The following is a 19,529-nucleotide window of genomic DNA, read 5'->3' as shown; positions in this document are numbered from 1 at the left end:
TAGAAAAGGAACTGAAAGCCTCCGGGACGATTTTCTTCAGCACCATAAGTATGTCTAACTTGCAAATATTACTAGCTTTAAAGAACATGTGGTTGGATGACCACACCTTCATCTTCTTTAATTTGTAAGAATAGAACCAATGAGTTCTGGAGCGGACCTCAGTGGTAATGACCCGTCAGCCAGGGCCTTGGCGAAGACGAAGGGCCATTACCTCCGACTTCCGTCCCAGACCGAGGTGTTCAATGCTATTAGAAACTGGGCCCAAACCTGGGGATGGGAAATGAGCTTCAAAGTAGATGACTGCAAGGGAAACAGAAAAGGGACTGCATGTTCTGATCCCCCTGTTTTGGAGGTCTCAGAGTCGTTGCCCTTCTCTCTTGGTTCTCCGGGTGAACTCTTTCAGAGAGAAATTTAGGCTGACTGCAGCGTGGCTGGGAGAAGTAACAGAGAAGGGAATTTTAATGCTTCACAATACCTATAATTTACATTCTAGGTTATGTAGGAGCTATACGAAGAGGAGACTCAGTTTGGCTATAGTTGCAGACATGCAGAATGTCTTTCTTATGAACTGAAAACTTGTTCTAATAGTTTGGTTTTCAGGGCTTTAATGAATTTGTGGTGTATTTATTTGGTGCAAATATGAACAGGCTATTTATTCCAGAAAAGAGAATTGGCTTTTTTCACAGCTGGTCTTATGGGTGACTCATGTATCATCCAGATTCACTCAATTTATGGCGTCCAATTGATAAATTCCGTTAAAACAAATACTACTGTTGGATCAACTGAGTAAATGTACAAAGTTGTCGCATATGGTTGGAGTTCAATAGTATAAAGCCTAACCCATGATGTGATTAATTGAGATATGAAAAAAACTCCAGGACTTCTGCGCCACATTGATCAAAAAAACATTCAACTTTATTCAAAAAATGTGCCCTTGTTGATAACACGTGTTTCAGCTCTCAAAGCCTTTCTCAAATTAGGGCCATTATTCCAAACTTATTTCCTTTTGTAATTATATAGATATCAGTTTGGTTAGCGTCTTCTCGTTTATACGAAAAGCATTGTTGGTTACAGTTGGGATTGATCCCAGAAATGTATTCCTACTATGAAATAATCACTTGCGTTGGCTGAATTCACTTGACTGCATTTATTCCAGAGGTTTAACCCCACTGATGAAAATGTTCAGCTTCCATATTTAGTTTTTTTTAAGAAGTATTAGAAATTGGAATGTTTCAAGGTCCTCCTTATTCGGGCCATATCTGATTAAGCATGAGCTGTTATTCAGAGGAATTAAGGATATTCTGTAGTCCATGGGGTTATCTAATCTCTTAATGCAAGGCCTAGTGTCAGTCTGACAGCTTTGTTCTGGGCCAGTTTTAGTTGAAACATTGACTTTCTGAGTAGTCCATCATACATAGTGCTACCCATGGCCTCTGTTACTACCACACCGTAAAGACCTGCTCTCTAACTTTGATTCTAATCTCCTCTCTGTCATCATTTTACTTGATCTCTATTCTGCCTTTGACAACGTAAACCAGGCCATCCTACTCAATCGTCTCTGTGATGACCTGGCTATCATCACTCAGGCCCTGGCTTGGTTGACCTCGTTCCTCTCTGATCGACCCTCCCAGGTCCAACTTGAGTCCTTCCTTTCCTCTATCTCATTTTCTACCTGTGGTGTTCCCCAGGGGTCTAGCCTCTCTCCCTGGCTGTTCAACCAATATCTGGAACCTCTTACCTACCGCATTGTCGCTCTCTGCTCCAACTTTCAGTGCTATGTGGATGACACTCAGCTCGTTTTCAGGCTCCCCTCTGCCACCTCTTCTTCTCTCATCTCTGACTGTCAGTCTGCTATCCAGGAGTGGTGTGCCGCCAACAAGCTCTGCCTTAATGCCAGTAAAACAGAGATTCTCCTCATCGGCATACCTGAACCCTCCTTTCCTGTCACTCTCTGGCCGGCTTTCCTTGGCCCTCTTCCTGCTCCCACCTGTGAGGCTAAAAACCTCAGGTTCATCTTCGACTCCACACTCTCCTTTTCTTGTCACATCTCTGATGTCTTTAAGAAGTCAAACTACCAACTGCACCTCCTCAGAGGTATTCTTCCTTTCCTCTCCTTCCCCCAGAAGCTCACTGTGTCTAGAGCTCTGGTTGTCTCTAGCCTGGACTACTGCAACAGCCTCTTCCTAAATCTGCCTGCTTCTACTCTCCGCCCTCTGCAACTCATTCAGAACAGGACTGAGACTTGTCCTTGGCCTCAAGTTGAGGGATCATATCTCTCCAGCACTGAAATCTCTGCATTGGTTTCCCAGTGGCTGCAAGGATTAAGTTCCTCTGCATTGTCCACAAGGCCTACTGGGGCAAGGTTAGTCGCTTCTGCAAGCAACAAGTTGGTGGTAGATCTCTTTCTTCAGTGGGGCCTCCCTCTGGAACAGCCTCCCTGCCTCTCTGAAATTCGAGTAGAACCATCTCCAGTTCTGGAAGCACCTCAAGACCTTCCTCTTTGCTTCTGCCTTCACTTTCCTCTCCCCTGCTGATCTCCTGTCTGATACTGCACTAGTCACCTGGCTACCCTCTTATTTCAGGCCCAAGTCCCTATTGCCCAGTTGCACAAACGCACTGCCTCCCGGCAACCCTTGCACTTGGGTCTGTATCTGTAACCCTACAGTCCCCCTACCTGCACTTTTGGACACCTGCTGTCTGCACTTACTGTTGCACCTGCCACCTGCTGGCCACACTTTTTGTTGTTTTGATCCAAAGTACAGCATTGCCCCCTCCACTTTCCCCTGGCACTTTTACCCCACTCCCCCCTGCACTTGTGTAATCTCAATTTCACTTGACCTAGTAAGATTGTTGTCTCTGTCCTCCCTCCGTTTCCCCCTTCCTTGCCTCGTCACGCCTTGAAACACTTGTGTATAGGCGCGTTACAAATGCCATATCATATCATATCACACGGTGAGCATGTTTTACAGAGGGAAGATTTTTTGAGTAGGTGGAGGTGAAACAGTGCCTTATTGGCTTCTCAGATGACCTGTGAAAATATAGAATGACTTGAGAGGCAAATAATTAAATTCACATCTTCTTGTTTGTCCTAAAAATTCTGGAAATGCATGAGTTACACAGAGGCCCACTGCCCCATGATGCAAGCTTCCATCCAACCTTGCCTCCTCACCACTTTGCATTTTAAACTGCTGCAGACATAAACCAAGTGGGTGAGGGGCTGGCTGTTGTAATGGTTCCAGACATCTACCACATCTCAAAACCGAGAAGAAACTTTTCAGTGCAGGGACACTGGTCTACTAGAATTAGCTAGCCAAGCCACCAGTTTACTGGAGGTTGTACAGCATGAGAGCTCCAGAGACACCTTTCCTCTTCAGAGTCCTGCCCTGATTCAGCAATGTATTTTCTATCCTGGGGAACACACACTCCGATGCTGTCTGGGCACTAGCCTGTCTCAACTTCCTATACGCAGATCTGGACTTTGGCAATGGTGGCAATTCATAAAATCTTGGTGATCATCTAGTGCTGGAATCCAAGTGTGCTAAGGTCCCAGCACCAACCCTGCCTATGGTGGCTCAATCCTCGTTTTGAAATAGTGCTGTGGCTGAAACCCAGAAACTCATACCCAGTAGGAAGAAGAGCATAGAGGAAGAAGGCAAGATACTCAAGTCAAACACATCAGCAAACAGGAGGTTGGACATCCATAGTGTAGAAATTCAACAATCCTGAAAACATAAAGGATCCAGCCATGTCAAAGACCCCTCACAATGAATGATAACCTATACAATTAAAGGAAAGGAGGAGGGCGAATATGCAGCACCTATAAAAGGCTGACAAAGGAGAAGAGGGAGATCTGTCAAACCAGGAGAAGACCAGTTGGAGCAGAGTTGGCATAAGGAGCAGCAGCAGAGGCGGCAGTGAGGTGGAGACCCTGGAGGATGTGCTAAGACTCAGAAAGTATCATATACTCGAAAGCCTGAGTCACATGGCAAACTAGCCCCCTACCTTTAAAAGAGGAAAGGCCTTGTGTGGTGGGCCTTTGTCCTGCTTCGACCACTGAACTGCCTGTCAGTGTGAAAGGCACCATATCACTTTATCACGAAAATTACTCTTTATTTCGTAAGGGTAAGAACAGAATACTATCCCTCAGCTTGAAGAGAAAGAGCAAGGTAACCTTTACAGTGGGAAGGGCACTGTATTCCTCATGTGCGAGAAGGGCGAGAGGGGTGACGGATGCCTTAGTGTGTGCTCATTGTACATTGAGGCATTAGAATTAGAAATCCAGCTGGGAGCAATGTACTAAGCACTGGCATACATGTGAATGTGGATTAAATATAGCTGGGTACTATATCCTAGTAATTAGGAATTGAGGCAAAGAGGTGGATGGGTGCTACATCCCGGCGGAGACTGTGTGTGTACCCAAGAAGTGTCTAGGGGCTATATACATGTAGAGAGGACCTGCGGCAAAGGAGGGACATCAACTATATCCCGGGGACTCGGCTCAGCCAAGAGGTGGCTAGGCGCTATATCCCTGATTCTAGGTTCTGTTTAGAGAACCTAAGGGATACCAGTATGCCCATTATAGGAAGATCAATGGCACTTTATTTTTTGACCCACCCTGGCACTGTGGTGTTAGACAATCCCAAAGGGGACTCCCTATGCCATTGTATGTATGCTCTGGTCCCAAGATCCATTCATTTCAAACAACCTCCTGTTTTTTTTATAAATAATTGAATGTTAAAGATTTCTCGGGTCGAGTGTATTCGTTGGTCCTCCACACTGCATAGCCCCTTAATTATGCATTTAGTCCTAATCTCACAGATTTGTTTGTTCTGATTGTATTAACTACACACAAAGGGAATATAAACCATCAAATTATACTGTATATGCACAGACTGCTGCGTGATTACTGCTTTAGGATATGCAAACATATTGCATAATGGGGCATGACAATCTGGTGGTCAGTCCACACAGATATAGAGCCCAGATTCACTAAGAGAATCACATACATATATGTTTCATGACTTCCGTTCTTTTATCCCTAATCTGACCATGTGTACGCCAGCAGCCGAAGGAGGTGCACGGTGAGCAGTAGTCATTTCTGAGCCCTGACTCCTATCAGTCACCTGCTTAGCAACACTAAATCATTGCAAGTGTTTATGTACAGGTTTTCATTTATATATCTTGCTTAATTTTGGAAATGGTAAACAGGCATTACAAAATGCACTACAAGATTTAGAGTCTAAAAAACTAGGGTTCACTGAAGTTATTATTTAATATCAATCTTCCACTAGTTGGGTTACTCTAAAAAAATACAGCAACTTTAAGGGAGTGATTTACATTCTTTTTTAAAAGGTAAGTCACAGCGTTGGCATAGAAATCTTAGTTATCTTCATCAGTTAGTAAAACAATCTATGATATACTCATGCATCAATTCAAATTACAAAAATATGATATATACAAAACCATGTTTAAAGAAATTAAATAGCAACCAATTTCATTTCAGATTTATATCACCAAGTACATACAATTTCATCTACAGTACAAAAAACGATTATTCAAAATGATGAAGCAATTAATAGAATCAATCCTTAATGAGGTTTACAATAAGCCTAATCCCTGCAAAACATTATACGCAAAACACATTTACATTAAGGGAGAACTTAAATGCTGAATATTTCCTTTTACCATAGTTGGATATCTATACCTATTTTCCAGTAGGTGCTTGACAAAGATCTCAATCCCTATTGTACCTTGCATGCAAGTACATAATCTTCAATATAAAAGCACATCCGTGCACATTGTTTTCTTTATATCTTATGAATCTGTGTAATATATACCCTAAATGTTTCCATCCCTTACTGATATGATTGCTGGACATTCTTTAGGGGTTTGTTGACAAACATCGGTGTGTGCACGCCTTCATATTGAACACAAATTGCGTATTTCAGATTTCTGATCAGGGCTTTAATAAATGATCTAAAAGGCGTTTTTTTTTAATACACTGCCCTACAGTGAAGTCCTGTTTCTCCAACATTAACATTTTAAATAGGCCTTCCAATGTCTTACCTTTCCCAATAGAGTCTCAGCATCAGGACTCTAGTTTTATGAAGTCTGACTATTGGGTAGGTGTATTATCTGTTTGTCTTGCTGTACAGACTTAAAAGATGCCACTTCCCCGCAAGGAATAGATACAAAGTAGTCCTTTTCTGATTCCTACATTCACCCATCATAGCCCTCCCTTTCTATAATACTTGCAGATGTGATCTGTGCTCAACCTGCAGATAAAATGCTTGACTTGACCCATAATCCTTCCGATGGTGTCAATTTGACTGGGATTAAATCTGGCAACATTGGCACCAAACATCCAAAAGAGTGGGAAAAGCGCTATACAAAATCACCAAACTTCTTTGTGATACTGCAGCAACGACTCAATCACTAATCTATGACTGAATCAATGAGACATGTTAAGAGGAAGAAGGCCCAATTGTGGTACCATAAGAACACATGATAAAAGTTTTCTAACAATGCAATTTCTTACCTATTGCCTGTTAGAAATAATATACAGATTTATAGATGGGTCGCTATCCACTATTGGGGTATTTTCCACTGCGGTGTTTCGAGTGACATCTGATAGACAAGAGCAAAGCTCGAGTTCTCTGTGGAAAATAGTCCAGTGCTCCTACATACTCATCTGTAATGTTATGTTATATGTACCCTCCTCAGATGTCCTTTCCACCCCTGTGCTCTCCCCCTAGCCCGGCATTGCAGTGGGTATATAGTGTAGGCATGAGGGAAGGATATACATCACAAAGAAACTCCCATGCGACTCCAAGAAGAAAATAAATATATGCCAACTTGCCACCCTATCCCACCTCTCTAATAATATCTATTTCTTATATAGTGCTAGACATGCATGGGTCTCAGAGCACTGAAATAAGAGGTGATAATGAATGGGGGGCCGGGGGGTTGGGCTTTCGCTACTTTCCCCTGCTCTTAGAAGACCAGTGGGAAACAGAGGAACTACAGTATCCACCCACTGTGACTCACCACAGTTGATTACTGCATAGCTTCGTTACATGCTGGACTACAGAGGAGTTAGAAGGAATGCTAAGAAAGTTGAGTTGGTTCCATTCAGTTCATACATTGATCGAAGCTCGTTCCATTGCAATTTAGCAGCTCTGTTGACATTTTCAGTCACACTGTGGAGAGTGGTATGTGAGTAGGAAATAATGTTGTGGTGGTTGTGGTCAGACAAGTAATCCGGCATAGCTCTGCAGACAGTATTGCTCTCAAGTCTTGGGTTACCACCGGGGGAGTTCACAGACTCCTTCTGTTGCACGCCAGAAAAGATTCCGTGCATGTGGTCTTTCCAGGAATCTAGATACGCCCAGAGTGGCTGTGTACTCTAACTGATTAAGCGTTTTTCAACAGTTCGATTCCTGGAACAGTACTGGATTGTGCACTCCTCCAATGTCATGCATAAAATGCCCACAATCACACAACCTTGACATTAACGGGATAAGCCCAAGACATAGGCACCCCACATGACATATGATTTCTCATGAGAGCATACTTGATTTCCAGTTGCATAAACCATGAATGATATTGTTCTTATTAAATTTCAATGAGGTAGTTTGATCATATTGTCGTTTAATTATTGTGCCACAAAACTTTATTTTCAAAATGTTGTACCAAAAGCACTATTAACATTCTTGAACAACCTTATTTTCTCTTTCCTTGTCCCAGTGCCTCCACTTTGTAAAATGGTAGAGTGACGCATCTACCCTGTTGTATAGCACATGCCTAGCTCTTGCAGTCTGGCAGCGCGCGGGCACCCCCGCCTCTCAGCGGTGAACACGCCGCCTCCCCACCTGTGTCCAGAGAAAGCGCGCGCAGCCTGTCACCACAAAGGTGTTCAGAAATAGTGCAACATGACAGCTCCGTTTCTCGCGTGTTGTCATGGCAAACACAGTAATAATAATAAACATCTGTTTGAACATGCCATTTTCCGTGTAGGAAATCGCCCGCATCCTCTGTTGAACGTGAAATGTGGCGTGCGATTGAATTTACCCGGCAACAATGGCTGCGACGACTGGTTTATAAAAACACTACAGTTACGGTGTTCCAAAAAGGTCTTAGCGCTGACAATTAGGGGTCCTTTGAACAGATTACTTTAAGTATCTTTCGCAAACAAGACATGCGGCCTGTTCAGCGCAGGCCGCTGCGCGCGCATTCGCCTGCGTTCACTCACCTTCTCCCCCAGCAGACCTCGTGGCCCCGGATATCCTTTGGGACCCTGTAGGTAAGAAAGATGAACAGATGTTGTCAGGCGTTACCTCGGATAAGCACACACAATACCCCGCATTGCACCCAGAAGACATTTATAGTTTTCAACCCTCCTCTCAACCCTCAAAATAAACTAAATATAAAAAAAGAAAATATCTGCTTGAGTTCCTTTCAGTGACTAAAGTTTATAACGAAAGCAGACGCTCCTGGCAAAGCTGAATTCAAGATGTGTCTGTTACCCGAAGTTAGCTCTTGTTAGCTCAGGCTGCACACAGACAGAGCGCCTTCAGCAACAAGATGTTTATAATTACGTCCCTGCAACGCTGGATGTAGTCCAGCCCGGGCTTTTGTTCCAAGTACTGACTGAGCGTTTCCCTCTGCGCAGCACTGCAAATGTGAGAGGCGTCCCCATGGGGTCAGCAGGGAGCAAGCAGCAAGTAGCTCTCTAGGAAAGAAAGCTGCCTGCGCAAAATGGAACACTTCCTCTTTTCTCTAGATTACAAATCAAGCTGTGACAGCATTACCCTGATACAGGCCCAGGGGAGGGCTTTTGCAGGCCGATAACACTTCATCCGTGCATTAACCGTCAATTAACGCCTGCGATTCAACGAAATGAAATCAAAACCTTTCGAGGGTTTAAATCGATGGGCATATTTATTACACAGAATTCATGGAATACCTTATCAGTTCAGACTGTACAATCTGGTATTGTCGATTATCTTACTTGGAAGCCCAAGACGGGAACGACCCTCCCTGTTTTTGCCCAATAACTTCAGTTTATGTGGGGATTAAGTACCTGTAACCTGCATTACTCATGCTCATGTTCTTCCGCATCACAGTACTAATGACCTTCACCCCACCCCTTCGAAGGATGTCTGGGGCCCACTGGCGTAACAGGCGACCTTGCAGCCCCCGCGGTCTGGGGGGCCTTTGTCCTTGCCCAGTAGGGGGGGCACTCTCAGCAGGGTGAGGGCAGATTTTGTGCTACGCCAATGCTGGGGCCATATCAGCAGCTGGTATGTAACTCGGAGCGAGGGGTGTCACAGTAATATCTGCGATGTGGTGTGGTATTCTATGCTCATGGCTGCAGTCAGACAAGCAGTGCAGGGATAGAATGCAGATATAAAGGGATCATACACAGAAAAACTTGCCATTATGCCATTCAACAACCCTCCTCTCTCCGATCTCATGCCCCCTCCTCCCTCATGAGCCTTTTGATTCCCTCCTGTCATAATCTACCACCACCCCCACAAATCACACTGCTCAAATAAACACAAATGCCCGGTCTTTTATCACCCTTCCAGCTCTGCCCTCTATGTGTCAACAAGATCAACTTCATCCGACCAATGCATAGACACCAACGCCACAACTGACAGCATGCTACACATCCCATCTCGCAAAAACCATAACTACCTGGACAACTTTCAAAACACTAACTATAGGCCTCACTGCCACTTTCGCATCCCTCAAGGCCACATCTTAAGTGAATGATATCTTCCCTGCCTCCTTACTCAAGACCCTTCTGACTAAAGCATTCTTTCCTTACTTGACAATCATCAACAGCTCCCCAACGTAAGGAACCTTCCCCTAGACCCTCAAGACCGGAGAAATCCTCCTGCATTTTAAGAAACCAACACTGGACCCTCACGATCTCAGCAACCGCCCCATTACAAATCTTCCCTTTCTGGGCGAGATCCTTGAGAAAGCAGTAGCCACACAACTTCAGTCCTAACAATCTGGCTTTAGACTGAGATGCAGCACAGAAATGGCTACCATCAAGTTGATCAACAATGCCCTTAAAATCCTTGATGATGGTCATCCTTGCCTCCTAGTTCTCCTTGACCTCTCAGCAGCATTTCACATAGTAGACGACCAGACACTCACTCGCAATCTACATCAGAGCTAGATTGTCCTCAGCTGGTTCAAATCCTACCTTGCGAACCACCAACAGTTTTTACAAACAGCGTCTTCCAGATCACCAATTCTACCCATCACCTGTGGAGTCCCACAAGGATTCATCTTGTTCTCCGTAATCTTCAATCTTTACATGGACCTACTCGGAGCTCTCGTCTCTCCACACAACATCCACATTCACCAATATGCAGATGACACGCATATCTACCTCAAGATAACCTCTATCAAATAAGTCCACAGGCTCAAGGCCTGCCTCACATTGATCCATTCCTGGATACCCAGTGCTTACCTGAAGCTTAACCCCACCAAGACTGAATTCCTACTGCTGACCAACAACACCGCCGGACCTGGCTCTCTGCTAAGCACCTCAAGGGATTCCCACCCCGGCTACCCCCTGTAACAAGTCCCTTGTGTTCAACATCGACAGACAAATCAAGTTCAAACAGCACATAGCAAGGATGACACACAGGCTAGTACCAACTTTCTCTCTTCTGGAAAATCAAGCCCTTCATGCCAGAAAACAACTTCAAATCCGTTGTCAAAGTCTTGGTCGTCTCTCATCTGGATGGTGGCAATGTCCTTTTGGAGGAGCTTCCGGCAAATACCCTGGCACCCATGAAATGTGTCTTGCATATTGCAACAAGACTCATTAAAGGGCTCTGCAAATTCGACCACATCAACCCGACCCTCATCAAATTGCACTGGCTCTCACTGTAAGCCCGTATCATCTTCAAATCCTGTTGGATCATCAACAAGGCTGTCGCCCTGAAGTCCCCAAGCTACCTCACTGAGAAATTCAGCAGCTGCAATCCACCAAAAGTAAGGAAATGTGCAGACTTGAATTACGACAGTGCAGGAAGGAAAGAACCAGAAGAACTGCTTCTCTGTCTATGCTCCAAGACTCTGGCACCTCCTCCCCGTCAACATCAGACTTGCCCATTCACTTCTGCAGTTCAGGAAACAGCTCAATACCTTCCTCTTCAAGGAATGGCTCTTCCCTAATACCTATGTCCACACACCCTACACTCCCAACTCTACCTGAGACTCAGTGATCTGGCCCCCACTGTCTCCCCCATGCTACCCATTGCCCACACTCCCCTGTTAGCTACCGCTTATTTTTTCACTGCTTCACTCACTGTGTTCTTCCCTCTATGATTTTAAAGCGCTCCGTTGCTTCCCGAAGCTAGGCCCATGCTCAATAAATACCCTAATAATAATAATAATAATAATAATAATAATAATAATAATGATTATAATAAGAGTAGTGCATAAGTCAGCAGAGGATCAATCACAGAGATACATCTGCTGTTGGGACATCTGGAATCATACTTTTGTGTAGGGTTTTTCCAGATGCGATAAACAAATCAGATATCAGTTGAAGGTTCTGGGAGGGCATCCAGAATTCTTTAGCTTGTCTAGGGATTTAAGGGGTTAGAGATGGGGGCGTGTTGACCAGTGTCTGTGGGTCGGTTGCCATCAGGGGAGGTATCCATCTCCCATATCTTAGAATAGGGGACAGGGGGAAAAAGGTTGGTCACTTTCACAATGCCACGTGTGACTACGGCATCTCTCAAGTGGGGGAATGGTGCCTCCTGGAGGCCAAGGGTAGCCACCTGCTCGACTCACGGAGGTGGTAAAGAGAGGACCTGCCACAGTTCCTTAAGTCTTTCTCTGCAGCCTCATCCAATGCCATGCAGCCACCGTAGCATATGAAGTTACAGTGCTCCCTAAAATGAAACAGCTATCATTGAGGAGGAAAGCGAGCGCTTAGTACTACTACCTTATAATGAAACGCAAGTTGGCTGTAAGTAACACCAAGAAAACCTGGCCCACAACCAGATGGCTTTTGAAACTCAAATGCAAGGGCTGTGTAGGGCATATTGTGTCCTGACTGTGGATCCACAAATGGATCTGGACTCTTTAATGAGCACCGGCTGTGCAGTGGAACCTGATGAATAATACACAGCAATAGAGAAGTGCAAACACATAAAGCAAACACGATCCACATGTATTTGCCAAAAGGAGCCAGACAAACTTTCTCAGCTGCCATGACACTCCTGCCTGATGCCAAGATAGTGGAGAGGCTATGTGAGATCTCGGCCAAGGGCAGGGATCAAATCAGATTATTTCAACATGTACAGTACCTGAGTACCAGTGAACAGATGGGGCGTACTCCTGGGGATGAGGTGGTACTATTAGCCAAACACCAATTCCCTTGCCTAATACATGAGGAAGCTGAACCACAAACCAGCGTGATCACTGAAATAATGTATTCCCAAACAAAACTATAAAAAGAGGTAGAAGGCTCCAGACCTGATGTGAGTTAGGACATAATTCAAGTGTGTTGGTGTGAGAATCATGAGATGAGCAGGAGAAGGGAAGAAACAGAGGTGGCCAAGTCAACGTGGCCACACTTTTGTGGAACTGAGAAACAGAAAGGGGCTAAGCCAAACAGACCACTCTCTTAGACAACTCAAATCGTCAGGAGAGCAGACAGAAAATGGCCTTCTGGGTGTCCTCACATAGAATCTGGCAGGAGTCAGGAAATCCTATAGAACAATAGCGAGGCTTGCCCCCTGGAGAGGATTCCGAGATCCTGATGGTTGTTGAAATCTCCACAGCTTAAGAGAGCCTTTGCCTAAAGAACCTGACCAGAGCCTGTAGTGGCCTCAATACTCAGCAATTTTCTCTTGATCTGGGGGCCAAAATTAGATCCCAAAAAAACAGAGGGTGGAAATAATTCTACCCGTAAGAGCCCCTACGGTAAGAGACATGATTTACAGGGATTACCTCTGTAAAGATGTTACAGAGAGGACAAGCTGCAGAAGGAAAGGGGTTGCATTGGTAAAGAAGCTACAGAGAACTCTAGGGTAAGAGGGGAAATGTACAGCTCTTGTCCAAGTAGGAATACGTCACAAGATTAGCGTTCAGAGGATTGACCAACAATGGGACCACAACACAATAACAATCAGATAAGGTTACAGGGGCATTTAAAACCATTCTGAGATTTTGAGTGAACTAAACCACGTTTTCCTAGGTTTGGACACAACATACATATTTTGAATAGAATAGGATTTGGTCATTGAACTCTTAGCCCTTTATCTTAGGAATGCCATTTCACTGACTGAGTTACACCTCCAACCTGACACTGTTTTCCATGAAACAACCCATTGTAGGCTGTGCACCAAACTCAAACCTCAGCCTGAAGAGAACAAGTAAAAGATGTGGAACTAGTCTGTTTTCTGTATTCTCTCTGCATTCGGCTAGTGACACACAGCATTGAACACCACATGGATTCTTCAATCATGTGAAGCCACAGCCGTGAACAAGCAGGATTACATTAAGCTATTGTGTATGATGGCTTTCAACAGGTGCCATACAGGTCACAACATGTGTGCTTTGCAATAAGAAACCATTATGATTTGAGAATGCCTCTTCCTGTTTGTAGTCTGGGGTAAAATGTCATCCAACGCACAATGAACTCGTGCTTTGCTATGACTCCCAATGCTTTGTTTAGCCTTTCATACCTTGTCAGGCCTTACTATGGCATGTTAGGTCTTTCTATATGTGGCTTGATAATTTGCATATCTCACAAACCCACTTAAAATGCTACTGCCTACTTTACACTGTACTGATATGAGGCGTTCCTCTGTGATTCTACCCACCGACGTTTGATCCAATGTGTCAGACTGTAATTTTACTCCTGTGTCTCCAACTGTAACTTTGCTCCTGTGTGTCCCACTGTAATTTTGCGGCTTCCCTTGGGTTTTGCTCCTAGGTGTCCCACTGCAATTGTGTCCTGCTGCCATGTTCTTCCAAGGTGTCCCTGAAATGTTCCCTGCTGTGATTCTGCTCCCAGTTGTCCCTCTGGAATTCTGCTCATCAGTTTCCCTAAATTGATTTTACCCTAGAGCAATTGTATTTGATCTTTATTTGGCAGCCACTGCTGACTGCTGCTTTCTTTCTTCCCCACTAAGATTTGGGGCCAAGCAGTGCACGTTGTTGACTGCTAGGAACACCAGCACATTCCAAGGTGGCTCAATAATTCTCAAAATTACCCTGCCATAGGTGAACCACTACCAGGACATTGGCATTGTTTAAACACACAATATGCAGACCATCTAATTGATTTAAACACATGAATTGATATTCTCTCCCAATAGACATCAACGATCAGAATACTACACATCTCTAAACTATTTGTATTTCAAAATCCTGACTAATACACCCTTGCACCACAGGCAGCACCCAAGGTTCACTTCTGGACACAGGTACCTCAAGTGCTCTAAACACAGAACATCTATAAACAGACGCACATGCACCGCTCAGGCTACATCAGGTCTGCAAGCGTACAACATAAATGAAATACTATGTTGCATTTTCCTGCTCACCCCACTAACCTAACCCCACTCACTTTTTTCAGACTTGCCAGACAATATGTTAGTGGAGTGTGCTGTAAAAGACAGTAACACAACGTAACACAATATAACATAGAATGAAGATTCCACATTTTAGTACACATTCCACAAATGCTCCATTTCATCTGAAACTCTAATCATATACATTTTTTGTTTGCGCCATATTTTTGAAAATCATGAGTTTCAATTAATTGATCCATCATTGGGAGGAAGACATATCAATAATTTGCATTGATGCATACTTAAATCCTGCCTATATAATTCTCTAAGGATGTCTGTGTTTTGGAGACTGGTGGGCAATCACATAGCCCTACAAGCACAGACATCGTTATCCTCAAATGTAACTTTTCCTCTTAGCTTCTCCTCTTCTAAAGGGATCTGGGTTGTTTGACCGAAGTGTAATTATTCGCAGTGGAATTGACTTGCACTTAACAACCCAAAATGTACCTTTCAGCAACTCCACCCCTACCCTACTTGCCTGCTTAGTCACCACTGCTTCCCCTGCAACCCTGCGATGTCAGATCCGTCCCTCTAACGCAGGTCGGATATGACCTGCAGGATCCATTTTTCTTTTTACATTTTTTTTCAGTCCCTCGCCTCCAAATTTGAGGAAGTGGGGGACAACCCCGCAACTTCAAGCCCACAAATACCAAACTTGGGGACTGGGGGACACCCCACAACCCTGCTTCAGATGTTTGGTAGTTTTAAAAATCGGACGAATGCTACTGGTCGAAATCGGTCAAATTGTACCATTCGATAGATTTTTGTCAGTCAAAATGGGTAGCACCTTCTAAAGTACTGCCGACCAGGTTCCCAGGCCTAATATACAGACAGATGTTACAGGCATTCCATCCTCACAGCCAAACCTCGAGGCTGTTCCAATGAGAATATATGGTTCATGGTTAAAAACACTTTAATGTTATTGTGAGTGTTGTGAAAAAGTAAATGAACCTAGTGTACATTACACACTTAGTGACTCAAGCATACAACACTTCAATTACAAATAGATATGTCAGACATAAACATCTGTGTTCATGCTTAGATTCCCAGAATGCTTTTAGATTCTATGAAAGGAAACCAAGAACACTTCTTGGTGCGATTTGGCCACTTGCCATTTCTCATAGGGCTGTTTAGAAAGAGTACAATAGGAGTGTATCAGTCTCTCCATCTTGGAATGACAACCTTTTATAAGAACAATATCTATATCTATACTTTTAAATCATGTTATCTGAGGATAATTCAATTCTTTACATCCTTAAGAAAGCAATGGGTAATGACCGCTGCCATCCACTGCATGATTTTAAGGCTGTTAATGAAACCTTTTTCGAATGGATAGCTTGGTTTCCTCAATGGGAGGAAAGATTAGGATTTGTACTATATTCATTTAAATAACAAGCAAGAAGATGGGACCAGGCCATGTGCCATGAACTTGTGGAGAAACTGAAATCTTTAGTTACGTTTAATAAGATGCACTTTAGGTACAGAAGACCACAACATTATCTATATCAGTTTCCCTCCCCGTTATTAAGGAGAATCTGTATGCTGAAAAGATTTAGGGTCTGATTCATGGAAGTGTTTTATAATGGCACAATCCCATAGGAAAATGTTCTATGAATCAGGCCCTTAATAAGCTGAAGACTTTAGCAGTGTGTGGGTCTTGGTTGGGTATCGCTGAAATTGAACAGGTATGTACATTATGTAGAAATTAGGAAAGTTTTGAAAGAGCGAGACATGTTCTTACGAGGTGTTGCACCATGAAAAGGACATATGCTCGTTAATATGGAAAGTATGTAGATGATTTGTTGATTATTAGGAATGAATACTTCTGGCTTGAATGTGTATTAGGATACAGACCATCCCTTACGGTAGCAAATACTGGTGTATGGCTGGTGGCCAAGGACAAATTGGAACAATGTAATAGATTGATTTAATGGGATATTGAGGATTTTATTTGAAAAATGATCATCTGTGGACTACATAAGGATGAATGTGTAGTAATAAGGGATTGGTGATGTTTTGTAATTTTAAAAATGTACATATTCTACATTTGTATGATATGATAAAGTGATTATTTGTTTTTTTTAAATTGTGATTTCTTTTTTAAATCTAATAGACAATAATTAAAAAATAGGAATATTATGTATATGATTGTTCTAGGTTTTGCTAGTGTGTTTTTCTTAGTGAGACTAGTGTAATGTTCTTATTATGACTACATTAATACTGATAGTGATCATTCGAAATTAACACAGTAAACATTAAAAATAAATACCTCACTGGAGAGGAGTTTGGAACAACTGCACTGCCCACAGAAGTGCAGTGAATTCTTCTTTTGCTTCAAGATTCCAAATGTGAATCAAAGGAGGAGAGGCATTTCTCTCCTTATAAAGTCAAAATGTCACAGGGATTGGTCCAAAGCAAGCCTTTTGTAAGGAGTTCAATGCAGGATGTTGTAGCAAGTGCCTTTGTTGCATTATGACATCACACCCAGAGTACCTTGTCTGGAGAAAATATGGGATACACGAAGTAGTAGAGAGCACTAACCAAAATCAAGGTGGTGAAATCTCTCTTTCTGCACACCTTTTCTTCCTAACTACTCTAATCCCTCCCCCTTCCCAAGCTTTCTGCATTTGAAGGCGATTCAGTGGCCAGCACTCTGGTGTGAGGGTGGATTTTGTTGTGCTAGTGCTGCCTTTGAAGAACCGATTGCCAGGAAACATCCTAGGGGAAGGTTCCGGTGCCCTGGAGGAAGGTGTTGGTCTTCCTCTGGAGAATCAAAGAGGCATAGTCTTGGTCACTTTTCCACATGTCAATAGCGGAGTCAGACCAGAAACCAATACACATCAGTCCTGTTATAGCTAGCCCTCTCACACAGCTGACACTAGTGTAATATCAAATTGCTGTGGCTGTATAATTGTGCCTTTTTATCAGTCACCATGCCCCAACTAGGCATGGATTATATTTGTAGATTTAAGATCCACCAGACTGTCTAAGTTATACAATTATTTGAATTTAAATCAGAGGGACAGAAGTTTAAAAAGCCATTTCAGTATGCAGGAACTTTGTGTTCCCGCAGCTGTCAAAGATGAGCAGGTGTCTCAGCAAAGGCGACATCTGTGCACCATATTTTTGGAATGCAGAATGTATGAAAGAGGGTTTGATTAGCAGTCTTCTTTTTCAGAAGCATAATTACTGGCATAATTTTAATATTTAAACATCAAAACCCCTCTGGCTATTCTGCCCTCACCAAACGGGCATTCTCCCACACTAGACCCCAACACAAGGTGTGACTCCACAGGTCATAATATAGTTAACCCACACACTTTATCTAAATCACACTCATTTGAGCCTAGTGTATTCTAAGATGTGTAATTAGGCCTTCCCATAGTTTTATTCTATCACTGTGGTATGTATTAGTCTAGTGTCTGAGTGCATGAGCATGATGGTCATTGCATTTAAAGGTGAAATGAGGGGTTGATCACATTTAACATGGAATGAGGTCAAGGTGTGTGCACGTGTGTATGGATATCACCTGATCAGGGCTTTATTCCTTAACCAGTTTATAACGCACATCTTTATTTTTTACCAGCCTGCTCTGTTTCCACATAAATCCTAAAATATAATGTTTTCTTGTGCAGCTCTACTTTGCCAGCAAGACCTGTCTATGTTTCCTGTCTCTCATTTGGTGTCGCCAGCTCTGGTGCCTCCGTATCCCTTGCAGTGCACTTGCTGCCATTGGAGTTGATTCAGAGAGAAGATTGGCATTGGGGTGACGGCACATGGCATGATTACCACAGCATCCCAGCATGAGTTGCCTCTCTGGTCTTGCTACCGTTTTGGAGAGCCACACATGCTTCACGTGTTCAGACCGGAGCTTTTCTTACACACTGAACCTCTTTTGCGGTGCCAATGGCAGTAAGTCATTTCCAGTTGTGCACATCTGCGGCCCACCATAGCGCTTCGAAGCCATAACAATGACAGTAACATCTGAATGGCATCATTACTGCATTACCAGTAAAAATGATAACCCGCTGTGCAATATTGGCAAGCTCGTACCATGATAATATAGCATTTTATAAACAATTTATTATTGTGATTTAATCGAAAGAAATATGATTTTTCACATATATAATCACACAAACATAACAATGTAGAATTTTGTTTTATAAGGGTGTCAGCAAAATGCCACCAGAAATATTAGCGAGTCTCCCCTTTGCCTTCCTTACCCTTACTGTTTATCAGAGAACACCGAGGCATGTCGATTTCTGTTCATATAACTGTTATTTGTGGAATAATGTTCCCCCATTTCCAAAAAGTTTACTCTCTTACTAGACATGTGTCAGAAACAATACAAGGGGAAAATGATGATACGGTTGTTCCAAGTTTCTCTTGTTTTCTTTTAGAAAACAGATGCCATCAGGTGGTCCAATGTCACCTTTGACTGCGATCTAAGTGAATTAGACGTGGGCAAGAAACGACCAATAATGTCACTGACAGGCACTTGACATCATCGACAGAAAAACTGTTGTACAGCAAAAAAAGCCAAGACAACCTTCCCCTCTCCCCTTTTCTTCAGGGCACTACAAGTTCTAATGGTCAACGAAAGGTTCATCTTTTTGTCGGACTCAATATTGAGAGGGGCGCAAGCCTACACAGTGTCACCCGAGGCTAGGCGGAGTCTGGAGAACATGCAGGACCTGGCAAAATGCTTAGGACAGCGCTGCACACACGCACTTCCCATCAAGGGAGCAGCACGCCTCCTGATGGATTTGTTTGCAAACAGGCAGAACGGATCTGTGACAGAGGAAAGACCCTGTAGAGCTGCCCTGGGCAACACCTGTTAGAGAGATACAGTCTTCTCTCACCGCTACTTTTAAATGAACCTTATTTTTTCCCCATATGTGGGGTTGGTGG

At 43.4% G+C, this 19,529-nt stretch overlaps 1 protein-coding gene across 1 annotated transcript in view; it reads right to left on the bottom strand.

Annotated features, from left to right (window-relative positions):
* COL24A1 (collagen type XXIV alpha 1 chain) overlaps window positions 1-19,529 on the bottom strand; it is a 910,546-nt gene that overhangs the window by 527,106 nt on the left and 363,911 nt on the right. Inside the window, exon 8 of the mRNA XM_069641689.1 lies at window positions 8,252-8,296. Within this exon, the coding sequence (XP_069497790.1) occupies window positions 8,252-8,296 (45 nt within the window). The remainder of the gene's footprint in view (window positions 1-8,251; window positions 8,297-19,529) is intronic.

This window comes from Ambystoma mexicanum, chromosome 1q (genome assembly GCF_040938575.1).
Source record: "Ambystoma mexicanum isolate Mex_15411 chromosome 1q, UKY_AmexF1_1, whole genome shotgun sequence".
In the NCBI taxonomy this organism is placed as follows: Eukaryota; Metazoa; Chordata; class Amphibia; order Caudata; family Ambystomatidae; genus Ambystoma; species Ambystoma mexicanum.
Note: the sequence above shows the minus strand (reverse complement) of the source record. Positions and strands in the feature narration are given on the sequence as shown.